The sequence below is a fragment of the Marmota marmota genome, unplaced genomic scaffold (assembly GCF_001458135.2).
Source record: "Marmota marmota marmota unplaced genomic scaffold, marMar, whole genome shotgun sequence".
In the NCBI taxonomy this organism is placed as follows: Eukaryota; Metazoa; Chordata; class Mammalia; order Rodentia; family Sciuridae; genus Marmota; species Marmota marmota.
Genome location: NW_025999900.1, coordinates 41,765,863 through 41,779,459, shown reverse-complemented (window position 1 = coordinate 41,779,459; position 13,597 = coordinate 41,765,863). Strand labels below are relative to the sequence as shown.

The following is a 13,597-nucleotide window of genomic DNA, read 5'->3' as shown; positions in this document are numbered from 1 at the left end:
ACCCAATGGGACAGGACCCTTTCTTCCCAAAGGAGCTGGCTCTTAGAGGCAGAAACTGCTCCTGAATATCCAGGGCTCGTGAACTGACTGACAATTGACCTGTGTGTAGCATGTGACCTTGACAAGTCACTCTCACATACCTTGCTCCTATCTCCACGACACTGTAAAGGTGTATTAGTCAAGAGTCTCTGGGTTGCAGGCGACAGAAAACCAATACAAACCACCTTAAGTAAAACATAATTGATTGGCAAAACTAGGAAGTGTTGGGGGCAAGTGTGGCCTCGCTGGTTGGATCTAGGCACCTGCAGCATGTCCCTGTGGTTTCTTGTTCTCTTTCCTGTGTCAGTTTCATAGCTCCTTCAAAGTGGCTGCGAGATGCTATGGTAAACCACATTCTATCTTGCAAACTCAATTTAAAAATGAGAATCTCTTTTCCAACAACCCAGGTAAAGTCCCATAGCTTCTTATCTTTGGGCCTTCCTAGGCAAGTGCCCATCCCTGACTCAATCACTGACCAGGAGTATGGACTATGCTTCCTCAGCCAGGAAGAGGGCCAAAGCTGGGAATGGGGCAGTATCCGTAGAAACCAGGATGCTTATACCAGAATATGGGGCACAGACACTGTACAGGCAGAAACAGAGGTGCCCACTACCAAGGCACATCATTATCATCCTTATTTTATCCATGCTAAAGCCAAGGCCAAGGGAGTTGTGTAGCTCAGTAGGCATAGGGATTTGAAGTTAGCCTGACCAAGGCACCCAGGATCATGGACTCCTCAGCCTTGACTGTTGTCCTCTTCCCCCTTCCTCCACTCACCTGCAGAGAGTCTAGTTTGTCCTTTAATGAATCAAGTCTCTTACAACCTGGCATGGCCTCCACATCTTTCACTGAGCTAATATATCAGTATTTACTGTCAAAATACAAGAAAGGGGGACATATGGGGACTTTAGTAAATACTGGAAAGAAGCAACTGGAGACAAGAAGCTTCATTCTTACTCCACGTGAGGAGGGAGCGCCCAGAGCCTCACCAAGTGGATAGCATGAAGAGACTCAGAAGTATTCTGCTCAGGCATTCCTCCCAAAGTTCTTGGGAGCATTTTTCAGGGTCCCCAGTTTCCAGACTGAGACATAGGCCAGGCTAGTCTGAGCACATGAAGCCAGACACACTTCTATCCGTGGCCCTCAGTCTGCACTTTGCCCCTCCCTCTGGCCACCTGCCATCACCATGGGTTGTGTCTGTTGCAGCGGACAAGGCCGTCTCCATGCAGCAGGGACTGTGCTACCGCTCCCTGGGGCCTGCCACCTGCACCCTGCCTCTGGCCCAGAAGATCACCAAGCAGATATGCTGCTGCAGCCGTGTAGGCAAAGCATGGGGCAGCAAGTGTGAGAAGTGTCCCCTGCCTGGCACAGGTAACCCCCTGTCCCCATCCCAGCTCTGGCTATCAAGGGGCTTCCTCAAAGTCAGTGACCATTTCCCCAGCCTGGGTAGACCCTCTTCGGCCAGAAGACTCTTAGTCTTCCCTTTCTGCTTAAGTGCTTATCCCAGCCTGGGGCTTCCTCCTTCCTTGCTGCCACAGTTGTCCCAAACAGGGAGGGAGAAGGAGGGGCCTGGTTTCCTGCAGGAACTGTGTCACTCAGCTTGTCCTCTGTGCTGGCTTTGCAGAGGCCTTCAGGGAAATCTGCCCTGCTGGCCATGGCTACACCTACTCAAGCTCAGACATCCGCCTGTCCATGAGGAAAGCTGAGGAGGAGGAACTGGCCGGACCCCCAAGGGAGCAAAGGCCCCTGTCCCAGCCAGCAGAGAGGCAGTCACTCCGGGCAGCCACCGACACCTGGCTTGAAGCTGGGACTGTCCCTGACAAGGGTATCTAGAGTGCGGGAGATATTCCCCTTTCCTCTAAGTTTTCAGCACCTTGAAGAAGCTTGAGGTGTTTATCCTATGTTCCTGGGGTCCCATTTCTGGGGCATTAGGAAAGGGAACATGAAGCAGCAGTATGCAGCCCTGGGAGCCTTCTCTCATGGCCTGGCTTGACCAGAAGGCCTCATCCCCTTTCTTTCCTGTGTGGGGTCAAGAAGTGCCACATCCCAGGGGGTTGCTTGCAGAGGTGGGAGAGGTCTGCAGCAATACTTCCCCAGCTGACCGAGCCTCTCAATCCCCTGCCCAGCTATCCCGATTTTGGGTCTGGTGGTCACTGCGCTTGCAAGTGAATCCTGGAGCACCTGTAGGCTTTTGGTTCCCTGCCCTGACCTTAGGGTCAGAGCACTAATTCCAGCTCAGTTGCCTAGGACTCAGAAGGTGCCCGGCCAGAAAAAGCCTGGGTCTGAAGCTCCTTGGCAGGTGCTATGGAAAACCATGAAGTCATGCCCAGGTTACTAAGCAACACTGAATTCAGGAGGCCGTGAGTGTATTAGGAACAAGCCAACTGTGCAATCACCAAAATGGGCCCAGGAATCTGGAACAGACAGGACAGGGAGGACAGAGCCCCTGTTGTCATGAACGCGAGCACTGGCCAAACCTGGGGCAACTCCTCTCCATCTAGCACTGTTCCCTGGCCCTTTGCCCAAGGTAGGGGGCTGAGTGACCCATGTGGCCAGAAGGAGATGGTAGCTCAAGGAGGTGGGTCATAGGACTGATGGGGTGGACTGGCCTAGAGGGGTAGGACTTCTGTCACTGGAGGCCTTAAAGTAAATCAGAAGACTTCCCTTCACCAAGCAAGAGGCTGAGCTGGGCTACTTGCAGACTTGGACTTCTATGATGATCAGTCCCAGTGGGTAGGAAGGGCAGGCAGAGGCAGGTAAGAAGAGTCGATCTCTGCTGCTCATCCTCTGGGGACAGGATCAGGGGTGCAGACTGTGAAGCAACCAGGCCACAGGTGAAGGGCAGAGAGCTGCTACTACTTTTCCCTAAGCTCATGTTCTAACCTTTACCTCCCCAGGTGACTCTCAGGCTGGCCAGGTGAGTAAGTCCTCCTACCAGGGAGGGGGTAAAAGTGGTAGAAAGTGGGAACTGGAAGCCACTAGAGCCTCAGGGAAGTGTCCCATGAAGGAGGAAAAGTAGAATAGACTATTCTTCCAAGGACAGACTCTCCTCTCCACATTGATTTTACTTGGGGAGATGATGAAGTGGCAGGGAGGGGGAGAGGTGCTGATCCTAAGACCCCATTGTCCCCTCATGGCAGTGATAAAAACAGCCCTGGTTATGGAGCAGCCTGTGTAAGCACCCTCTGACGGGGATGGTCTGGCCATTCGGGAAGTTTGAAGGGACTGTGCCATTCTAGTGTTCAGTGCCACGTATGAGATCCAGAGCTGGTTCCAGTTCATTCCAGATCTGGCACTTCCTGAGTCAGTTTAGCTTATACCTCAAGGTCTCTGCGGGTGGCTCACGGGGAAGTATAGGCACACTATGAAGAGTCTCAAATGGCCCCACAGAGAAGGGACATCCAACTCCCTTCCCTGGGCCCAGAATTCCCCTGTGCTCCCAGGACTGGGCATCCTTCTAGAAACCATTCTAGAAGCAGAAGTGGGCATGCTTCAGCCTTTGCCAGGCTGCCAATCCCTACTATTCCCTGCACCTGCAACCTGCAAACTTGACGTCCCCAATACTGTGTCTCTTGTGTACTTGTGCTCCACCAGGAGCACCACAGGCTGTCCTCCCAGACCAAGGCTTTCCTTCCTTGCCCTCACAGTCCCAGTTATATCCCAGCCTTCTTTATCCTCTGCTTCTCCACTGCTTAGCTGCCTCTGTCCACAGCTGCTGTGAGGGACACCAGGTGTGGCCCTGGGTTCCAGCTTCACCACACTGGTCCGGTGACCTAGGGGTCTAGTTTACCTCTAGTTTACCTCTCTAGCCTCTATCACTGTGTCTGTGATGTGGGGATCATAGCCTTGATACCATACCTACTGATGTTCTGCCATGTGCCAACACTGAGCGGGCACAAAACATACATGAGCTCGTTTAGTATTCCAAGCTACCATCATTAGGCAGTTGAGCAGATTAATTAAAAGCTTAGATAGAAGTGCCCACCAGGATGCCAAGCACACAGGAAGAGCTCATCACCACCTAAATTAATGAAAGGGAAGGAGCGGGCAGGAAGCCTAGGTGGAGTGAGTGTGAGGGGAGCTCACGTGTCATGCAAATGACAGAGGAATCCAAAGTGACCTTCTATTTTCATACAGATAACAACCAATGTCACCTACTTACCTGCCTGGATCCCAGGTGAGTCCCTCCTCCTAGAAGCTCCTGGGGAAAAGAGAAGGGAAGGAAAGGGAGATCTTAGTCTAATAGTGGAGTTACAATGCATGAGCTGGTCCATGGGCCTCACATTGGAGGAAGTCACAAATTACAGTGGCATGTACACACTCTGGGAGCCCTAAACACCTGTGGGATTGGCAAGAGACCCTGTGATGCTGTGCAAACATTTCCCTATCCACCTCACTCTGAATCTCATGGTGCCATTTAGTGTGTAAACCAGGCCAAAGAGGAGGCACTAGCTGAAATAGGGGTTGGCTGGGTCCCCAGAATCTCTCCCCAAGGGCCTTGTCTTGCCTCCTGAAACTGTGGATCTGCTTCTCACTGGAGCTGTGCTCAGAAACCAGGAAGCTGAGTTTCTGCCCATAAAATGGACATTGCCACCTGCCCTGCTGGGTCAGGCAGTGGGTGTTGATATTTGCGATAGAGTTCTGTAAACACTGAAATGCTTTGCAAAATTGAAGTGCTTCAGTTCTGCCTCTATTAAGTTGGCTCACTTTGGACAAGGGGCCATTTTTGTACACCCTTAGTCTCCTTTCCTAAAATGGAGGGTGAGACTGAATGCATGTTAGAATTCTCTAACTCTATATAGTTCCAGGTCAGGTTTCAAGAGACTAGGAGGCACAAGGGGTGACCCACCTAGGCTCTAGGTTCTTGTGAGTCTGAACAACAGGAAGGAGGGAAGGGTCATTGCCAGCCTGGGGGCCATGTTCCCATCTGCCTTCTGTAGGTGATGACATCAGAAGACCAACACCACCACTGCCTGGACAAGGGATTCCAGAGACCTGGGAAGAGGAGCAAGTGACCCCCTCCACTGTTGTGAAAGTGACCCTGGCCCCCCCAGGTAGCTCTAGCAGTCCTTGAAGCTCTCTGCCCCAACCCTGGGAGCTGTGACTATTCAGAGCTGACTCCAGGGTAGGGGCATCTCCAATCAGATGAACAGACTCCAGTGGACTCTGTCCAGGCTTTGTGGCCTGCCTCATTTTATAAAGAGCACAGGGTCCCCCTAGTGAACAGGGGCCCTCCCTGGGACACTGCTCAAGCCCAGGATGGGGAAGGGAAGGGATGCAGGGTATTGGGGAGGCTTACTCAAAGGCCTCCAGGAAAATCAGGGTACCCTCTTGAGGGGGGCTCATGGAGCAGGAGCATGCTGCCTGCCCCCAGGGAGAGAGATTTCAGGAAGGAACCAAGTTCTGTTACCCAAGGTTGTCCAAGTGCCAAGAGCAGGCAGTCTCCTTGCTCCCTCTGGTCAGCTATGGTGAGAGGCGGGTGTGGGGGAGATCCCTGGCAAATCCACCTTGCTCTGGAATGCGCCCTCCTCAAAGGTCCATTGTCTGGGGACTTGTTTCAAGAGAAGCCAGACTGGTAGTGTCGCAGCTGCTCCCTGTGCACATGTGTGCCCTGGAGCCTGCCCTCTCTAGAGGCTGGCTGTGTTCTTAGCCTCAGAGACTGAGATCCAGAGACTAATCATCTAGAGTAGGAGGCAGGGTGGCCCCAGCCCTGGACTTCCTTCAGCAAAGGGAAAGATCCTGTAGCCTGAGGGAACAGTCTAGAGAGTGAGGAGTGGAGTGGGGTTTGGGCTTTCCCAGGGTCCCCTGCTTACTCCCCCTCGGCTCAGCTCCACAGAGCTTGATGTGATGTACCTGGTGAGGGACTCAGCTGGGAGTGCTAAATCTCTGACAAAAAAAAAAAAAAGGGTCTGGAGGAAGGGACCGGGATATAGGGAAGCTGGGCCAGGCTCAGCAGTGTCTCTCAACAATGTGTGTAACAAAGCCCCACCTCAGCCTTTTACCTAATCCCCCTTCTCCCCTGCCATCCCCTAACCTCACCCTCTGGGCAGCATATAGAACCTGGCTTGGGACCCCCACAGGTCCCCAGAAGGGCACAAACTTGTTGCTAGGCCCAGGAAAAGGTAGCCAGTGTATACATTGGGTTTAGTTCAGTTTAGCAAATACTGTGAAGCCCTCTGTGTCCACACACAGGTCACTTCCCATCCATTTCCTTAGAGATCCAGGGCTCTCTCAGAGCGGTAGGGGCAGGCAGGGAGCCCTAGGTGTGTGGGCTTCAGGCTAAGACCCCAAGGAGATGCAGATGCTGAAAGCCTCATTCATTCATTCATTCATTCATCCATTCACTCACTTGACACACTATCAGTGCAAGGTGCTTCTCTAGTATTAGGGATACAATTCAAAAAAACTACTCTCTGCCGTCTCTGAGGCCTCAGCCCTGGAGTCTGCCCTCCATCCAGCTTCCTAACTTAGCGCCTGTCTCCCTACTTTTTACCCAATTACTGTCACCCAAGGCATTTCCTCATTTCAATGATTTTGGCCTATTTCTAGGAGCTCTCCGGGCCTCCAACCAGTCCGTCTGCTTCTTGCTCCCTGAGTGACCTGAGACAGCTCTGATCACAACCCTTTCCATGTTGTCCTTGCTCACACATCAGGCTCAGGGCATCCTAGACCCTGTTCAAAGAGCCCAGCCCTCCTCTCCCATTCTCCCCCAGTGCTTTCCCCTATGCATTCTACTCAACAGATCTGTCTGTCCAGGGTAAACTGGGCTGGATTTGCCAGGGACAGTAGCCCTGGGCTCTGTGGATGAGAGCCACCCACATTCAGGAGAGGTCAGGCTGGTGGCTCAGCAGTCTTCCCAGCTGTTTGTCGGTAATTAAAACTGATCCCTTGTAGGCCAGGGGAACACACTACTGTGAACTCCATCCTGGATAGGGTACAGGGACCCAGCAGAGGCCCATCTTGGATAGGGTGCAGGGATCCAGCAGAGGCCCCATGGATCTTACACGAAGCCATGATACACACGGATATAGGGGGCCTGGCAAAGGTGGGATGGACTTCTGTTGGCCATCCTAGACCCTGAAACCCTTTCCCCCAGGCGTTCCTTACCCCACTCCACTGCCTCCCACCCCTCTTCACCTTGCCAGAACCTCTGCTCTGCTCCGTCTCCTGTAGGCATTGATAGATGTGCTGCTGGAGCCACTAACATCTGTGGCCCTGGAACCTGTGAGAATCTCCCAGATGGATACAGATGTGTCTGCAATCCTGGCTTCCAGTTGCACCCCAGCCAGGCCTACTGCACAGGTATTTACCTGGGTGTCCTGCACCTTCTTAGTGGCCAGGGTAGATGGGAGCAGGGACTAGGGGATGGGAGTCCAAGCAGTGTACAAGCAGTGCCGTGTGGTTGAAGAGTTAGAAGCACAGTCACTTTGGACAAAGCTAACTTGACCTTTTGGAGAAGACCAGTCCATGAGCCCCATCCGATGATTCTCCAGCCCCAGGAGAGTGGGAGGTACCCCAGCCAGTACCTGGCCACCTTCCCCTTAAACTAGCTACGTTGCTGCCTACAAAGCAGATCACTGTCACCACTGGGGCCATCTCTGGGTGAGATTGAGGCCAAGATAAATCATCAAGTGTGGGCCTCATTCCTCCCTCTGCAATACTTTTGTGCAAAGGAGACACACACACTGTGGTCTTAAAGGAGAAAGAAAGTAATCATGGGGCCACTGGGAGAAGGAGACAAAAGGCAGGAAGGAAGCGGAAGCAGTCACCCCAGCCCCTAGTGCCTGTGTGGACCTGATGGGCCAACCCTTTAGCTTTTAACCTAAAATAACTTCATTTCCCCATCCTCACCTTTTCCATGCCACATAGCACCCTCCCTAGTGTGGGCAGTTTGCTGGCAGATACCCAGAGAAAGGCATGCTGGCCTCCCTGACCTTCCTCCCTCCCTCCTTCTGGTCAGATGACAACGAGTGTCTGAGGGACCCTTGCGCAGGGAAAGGGCGCTGTGTCAACAGCGTGGGCTCCTACTCCTGCTTCTGCTATCCCGGCTACACATTGGTCATCTCAGGGGCCACCCAGGAGTGTCAAGGTAAGCCAAGCCTGCCCTAGCCCTGCTTTGGGCTGTGATGGGCGGAGGAGAATGAGTTTGTCTAGGCCCACACAGTGAGGAACCAGATGTTCACAGCCCCCAGGCACAGTGCAGCAATGTGGTGGGCACAGGAGGCACAGGAAGAGGGACGGGAGTCTGGCCTGGAGCTGGGAGGAAGCTGCCCATACACAGGGATGGCAAGGAGGCAGTGTTTGCAGGCCTCAAGGAATTGTGCCTGGAGCCAAGAGGGGATCAGGACACTTGGCTGGAGATGGGGATCAAAACTCAGGTCTCTAAACCCTGTGTGACAAGGAGCTGCTTTCATTTTAGGGAAGGGGGGCAGCCTGTGAGGATGCAGAGCTGGGACTCCTGGCAGGCTGGAGAGCCTCTGAGAAAGGAGCTCAGGTCCCAGCAGCTTAGAGACACTGCAGGGCTTTGGGCTTCCCTGGAAAGAACTGCGCCACCACTAGGGAACCCTTGGTAAACACTCTTCAGTGCAGACCCTTTAATAATATAGAATACTCCCTGTCACGTTCCTAAACTAAACTAAAACACTCAAGGTCACTCCAGGGGAACTGGGCTGTGCAAAATAACCACACAAGAGACAGAGATATCTTTTTCTTTGGGGGTCCTGGTACGGCTCCTGTGACCTTAAGGGTCTTCAGAAAGAGAGAGAGCAGCACGTACTGACCCTTTTTTTGAGGAGAAGCCATTCAAATGAGGCAAGGGGTCAGGTTTCAGGGGTTGAGTCTAGCTTTATGATGTCCGCTGTCAGCAGGTTGAGTGACATCAAGGAAGGCCACACCCAAGGGCAGAGTAAGAAAAGGGGACACACAAAGTGTTTCCTTGGAATATTCTATCCCAAACAGGGCAAAGGGATAATATCACAGGTGAGCATAGCTTAATCCATGGGGCAACATGCCTAAGTCTGAAGACGCGTCCTTAAACTTCTGGGACCGGGGCAATGTCCAGGTCACTATGAGATGTAGTGAGGTCAGAGCCCCTCCGCTCAGGGAAAGAGAATGTGAAATCATTCAGACTGGCTGCCCACAACTCCCCATATATTTTTATGAATGAGTTCACAAAGGATATAAGGAAGCACTTTTCAGGCAGCACCTTAAGATTATAACTGTTAGGAAGCCTTCATCTTGAGAATGGCACAGCCTCTTGTTGGAGCTCACATTGCTGGTCCTGACCAGGGAAGCCCAGTGGTCACTCACAGTCCCCCTGGGGTACCTGAGGAAGCTGTGTATCCTTCCACTGCCAAGGTCCCCTTAGGTTCTGATCCCCAAGAATCTTGTCTGCAAGATCCAAAGCCATCCAGCTTCTCTCACTTGATTGTGTTGGGGAATGAAGGAAGAGGGGACAGATCACCCAACTTCACAAAGAGTGGGAGAGTTCTATGCACCGTTCAGTGACACTCAAGCATGGAGCCCCTGGGTGCCAGGCACTGTGCTGAGCTGAGGATACTGAGATACATGAATGCAGGTGGTAACACTATGGACTCCAGATAAATAGGCAACTAGCTCTGTAGGAGAGAACTGGGGGAGACTTCCCCAATGGGGTACTTAACTGGGGTACAAAGATAATAACTGCCATTTAATGAGCACTTATTATAAGCCAGCCCTATCCTAATTATTTTAGTTTATAAAACTCATCATGCCAACCCATATAGTCCTTAACCCCATTTTATTGTTTAGCAAGATTAGGTTTAGAGAGATGAATTGAAACACTCAGGGACCTCACACCTAGTTGTGGTTGAACCCGAAATAGAATCAAAGTCACTCCAGCTCCAAAGCATGATTTGCTTCCAATGACACACCCCCTTACATGAAGGGTGTTGGCCACCACTGTGAGCATGAAGAGGAATGGAGGGAGCATGAAGAGGAATGGAGGAAGCAGAAATTATTCCAGGCAAAGGGAACCATTTCTATAGAGACCAGAGTAGTATTCCCTGGCACACCCTGGGAATAATGATCAAGTCAGTATGATTGGAGTGGGGTACACGGAGGAAGTGGCAGGAGTCAAGGCCAGTTTGGGAAGTGACTCAAGTGCCAGACTAAAGTGCTTGGACACTGTCCTGCGGGCAGTGGCAGCCAGGAGAGTGTGTAACAGAAGGTGGTGGTTGGGTCAGCTGGCTGTCAGGGAGGTGGCTCAGGCAGCAGTACTTCTCCAGGCTCCAGTGGCCTGGGCAGGTGTTGTAGCCAAAGAGGCTCTGCTCTCTGCAGACCCAGCTTGGAGAGCTGGCCCAGGATGAGCCCTGGCTGCCACAGGGAGCTGTGTCACCAGGACTGGCCCTGATGAGGCATGCTGCTCTGTGCCAGCCCGGGTGTCCAGATGTCTCTGCCAGCCTCAGCAGCTGGGAGGGGGGGTGGGGCTTAAGGTCAGCTAAAGTCCCCCCACCCCCATGGAACTTGGCTGCCGCTTGAAGAGCTCTTATCCAGCATAACACTTCCTAAATTTTGCCAGTCTCATAAAGTAGTATCACATTATTTTAATGATTTCATTTCATATTGATTTTTATTTATGAATCAGTTAATTTATATACTTTATTAATAGAAGTCATCACAACTTGTGTAAGATAACATAAGTAGAAATAATATGTTATTTAAATATTAAGTATTTACATAAACATTCTAAATAGTGTTTATATTGCTCTTAAGCATGAGCATCTCCTTGTGCATTAGCCTTTGGATCTCCTCATGTGTCAATGGCTTGTTCCTGGGGTGGTTGGTGGCTATTTTTTCTTGTGGCTTCTTAGGAGCCTCTTCTCTATGCTAAATGTTTGCCGGGGTTTAGATATTATAACTCTCATTTTGTTCTCTTTCTGCTAACCTTATCTACTTGTCCTTCTTTAAATGTAAATCCTTAATTTTGATCTATCAAATTCACCTTTTTGCCTTGATTTTAATGCTTTGGAGATTTTATTGAAGAAGCCCTTTCTTTCTTTTAGGTCACAAAAATATGCTCCTACACTTTTTTTCATAAATGTTTTATCTTTACCTTTTATGGGGCACCTTAATTTATCTGGGGTCCATCTTTGCATGGCAGTTAAGAACATGCCCCCCCCCTTTTCCGTTTCCATTTTTCTTCATACAGAAAGTCAGTTTTCCCAACACCATCTTCAGACAGTGGTCCTAGCCCCACCTTATTTAAGGAATTTTTATCAAATTCCCACATATGGTTCTGCCTAAAAGTGTTTTTTTCTTTTCATTGGGATTAGAACTTCTCAAAGTGAAGACCAGTTATTTACAAATGGCTGGAGAGTTTTTACTATGTAGGTTCCTGGGCCTGTTCTGCACTGCAGGGTCAGGGCCTGCAGATGGGAGCCTAGGAATACGCATGTGACACCTCTGTCAGCTCCTCTGCCAGATACTGGGGGTTTTCTGAAGAACTGCTCAAATGAAAACACTGCCGGTAAACAAAGACTTATTATTGGGTTCCTTTATAAGCACTTAATGGGGTTCTGTGCCGGGCTTGGAAGACGCCAAGATAATAACGCACATCCCCAGTAGTTAGGGAGAAAGAAGCCAGTCAGTGAACAGTTGTGCTAAGGTCTGAGTCCAAAGGGAAGCTTGGGAAAGAGCATACAGGCTGGAGAGGAGGGGTTGGGCTTGCCAAAAGATGAGTAGGAGATAGTCAAACTGGTGGGTGGAAGACCATTCCAGGCAAGCAAACAGCACAAGCAGAGGCTCAGAGGCAGGTCCCATGTGTCAGAAACCAGGAGGTGAAGAGATGAGAGGTGGAAACAAGGAGAGAAGTGGGTGGGCGCCGAATCCTGGAAGATCTTACTTACCAGGCCAAGAAGCCTGGATTATGGGGTAGGCTTAATGCTGGAATAATAACGGCTAACATCTTCATGGTTACCACTGCCAGGTAGGTACAGTTTTGAACACTTCACCTGGATTATCTCATTTCAGAAGGATCCTGTGGAGTATTTGAACCAGTGCTGGGGAGGAGCAGTGTGATTAATTTGACTGTGGGGGCAGGGAATGGGGAATGGTCCCAAGGACCCAGAATTGATGCATCAAGTCACTGCTGGAATAAGAGTAGGAATCTGCTGGCAATGGATGTTAAATGCTCCAGCAGAGGCATTTATGTGAATGGAGACTCGGAGGTTGGGCCAGTGGAAATCTGCTAGGAATAAGGTTATACCGAGGGGTGTATGCAAATTAGAAAACACAGTGAGGCCAGGCCAGGGTCGGGAGCCAGTCTGCCAGGGCTGGAGGTGACGGGGAGCCCTGGGAAGGTATGTAACAGGGGAGTGGCAGACAAGGCTGGGGTTTAGAATCATCATGGCACACCAGTACGCTTTGGACAATGACATAAACCTCTCCTAACCTTTCAGAAGGTCCCCTAGGGGTAGCACAAATGGCTACTGTACTGGGGCCAGGAAGGGTGTGGTGTGTTGTTGGCCTCCTCAGATCATGCCATACAGACTGTCACTTGACTCAAGATCAGCCCTTGCATCAGGATGAGAAGATAGCTGAAGGGGTCTTCAGGGTCCCCAAAAGTAGCTACCCCATGGGAAAAAGGAGCTTAGGGGTCAGCAGGGGTCTGAGCAATCTCTGACCTGGCTCAGGAGCCCTCTGGGCCAGCATGGCTGCAGCTAGTGTGCCCTCTTCTACTGGACCTTGGCATGGCATCCTTATCCTCAGCCTCTAGAAAGGATGCCTTGGGAACACCCCCTCCCCCCTCAGAGCTGCCTTTGACTCAGGGCCATCCTGTGTGTTTGCAGATATAGACGAGTGTGTGCAGTCATCAGTGTGCAGCGGAGGGCGGTGCAGCAACACGGAGGGGTCCTATCACTGTGAGTGTGATCAGGGCTACACCATGGTCAGGAAGGGACACTGTGAAGGTAAGGAATGGCGATATGGGGTCAGCCTGTTGCCCCACACACTGCTCATCACCAGCTCCTCTTCTAGCTTGTCTGCATGATGCTGAGCCCACGCCTATGGTCAGGAACATGTCTGTGAACTCTTGAGCCTTTCTATCCCTCAGTGACCTTTTACATCCCCCTGAAGCAAGAAGTGCAAATCTATATGACACTCAGGGAGCATCTCTGCACATCTCTGCCCTCTTACTTTGAAAAATGGCTCTTTCCACATGGCAGTGGAAGAATGGGTCTGTCTGGGAGCCTTTGTCTTCTTGCTAAATCTTAGACACCCTCTTCCCAGGCCAGGGTGTCAAATCCTTGCAGAAGGACTAGGTCTTATGCTCCTGAGACTGGTTAAAACACCAATAAATGAGGGTAAATCAAGGTTCTTTCTGTGAAAAACACTTCCCTGGACCCGAGCTTAGGCTGGGCCTTCCCAGGATTCCTGGGCCAGGACTTGCCTTGTTTGGGAGGGTCCTGGAGTAAGGGAGAGCCCACCTTCCCAATGCCTTGAGAATGGAGAGCCCACCTTCTCAATGCTACCACCATGGTATAAAACACAACTGTTTTCACCCCCAGTGTTACCTTCTTCT

General features: G+C 51.2%; 1 protein-coding gene across 1 annotated transcript in view; it reads left to right on the top strand.

Moving 5' to 3' along the window:
* Window positions 1-13,597, top strand: part of Ltbp2 (latent transforming growth factor beta binding protein 2) — a 108,121-nt gene that overhangs the window by 76,889 nt on the left and 17,635 nt on the right. The window contains 8 exon segments of the mRNA XM_048798992.1: window positions 1,246-1,410; window positions 1,664-1,864; window positions 2,937-2,956; window positions 4,177-4,216; window positions 4,980-5,093; window positions 7,213-7,341; window positions 8,000-8,128; window positions 12,867-12,986. Of these exon segments, the coding sequence (XP_048654949.1) occupies window positions 1,246-1,410; window positions 1,664-1,864; window positions 2,937-2,956; window positions 4,177-4,216; window positions 4,980-5,093; window positions 7,213-7,341; window positions 8,000-8,128; window positions 12,867-12,986 (918 nt within the window).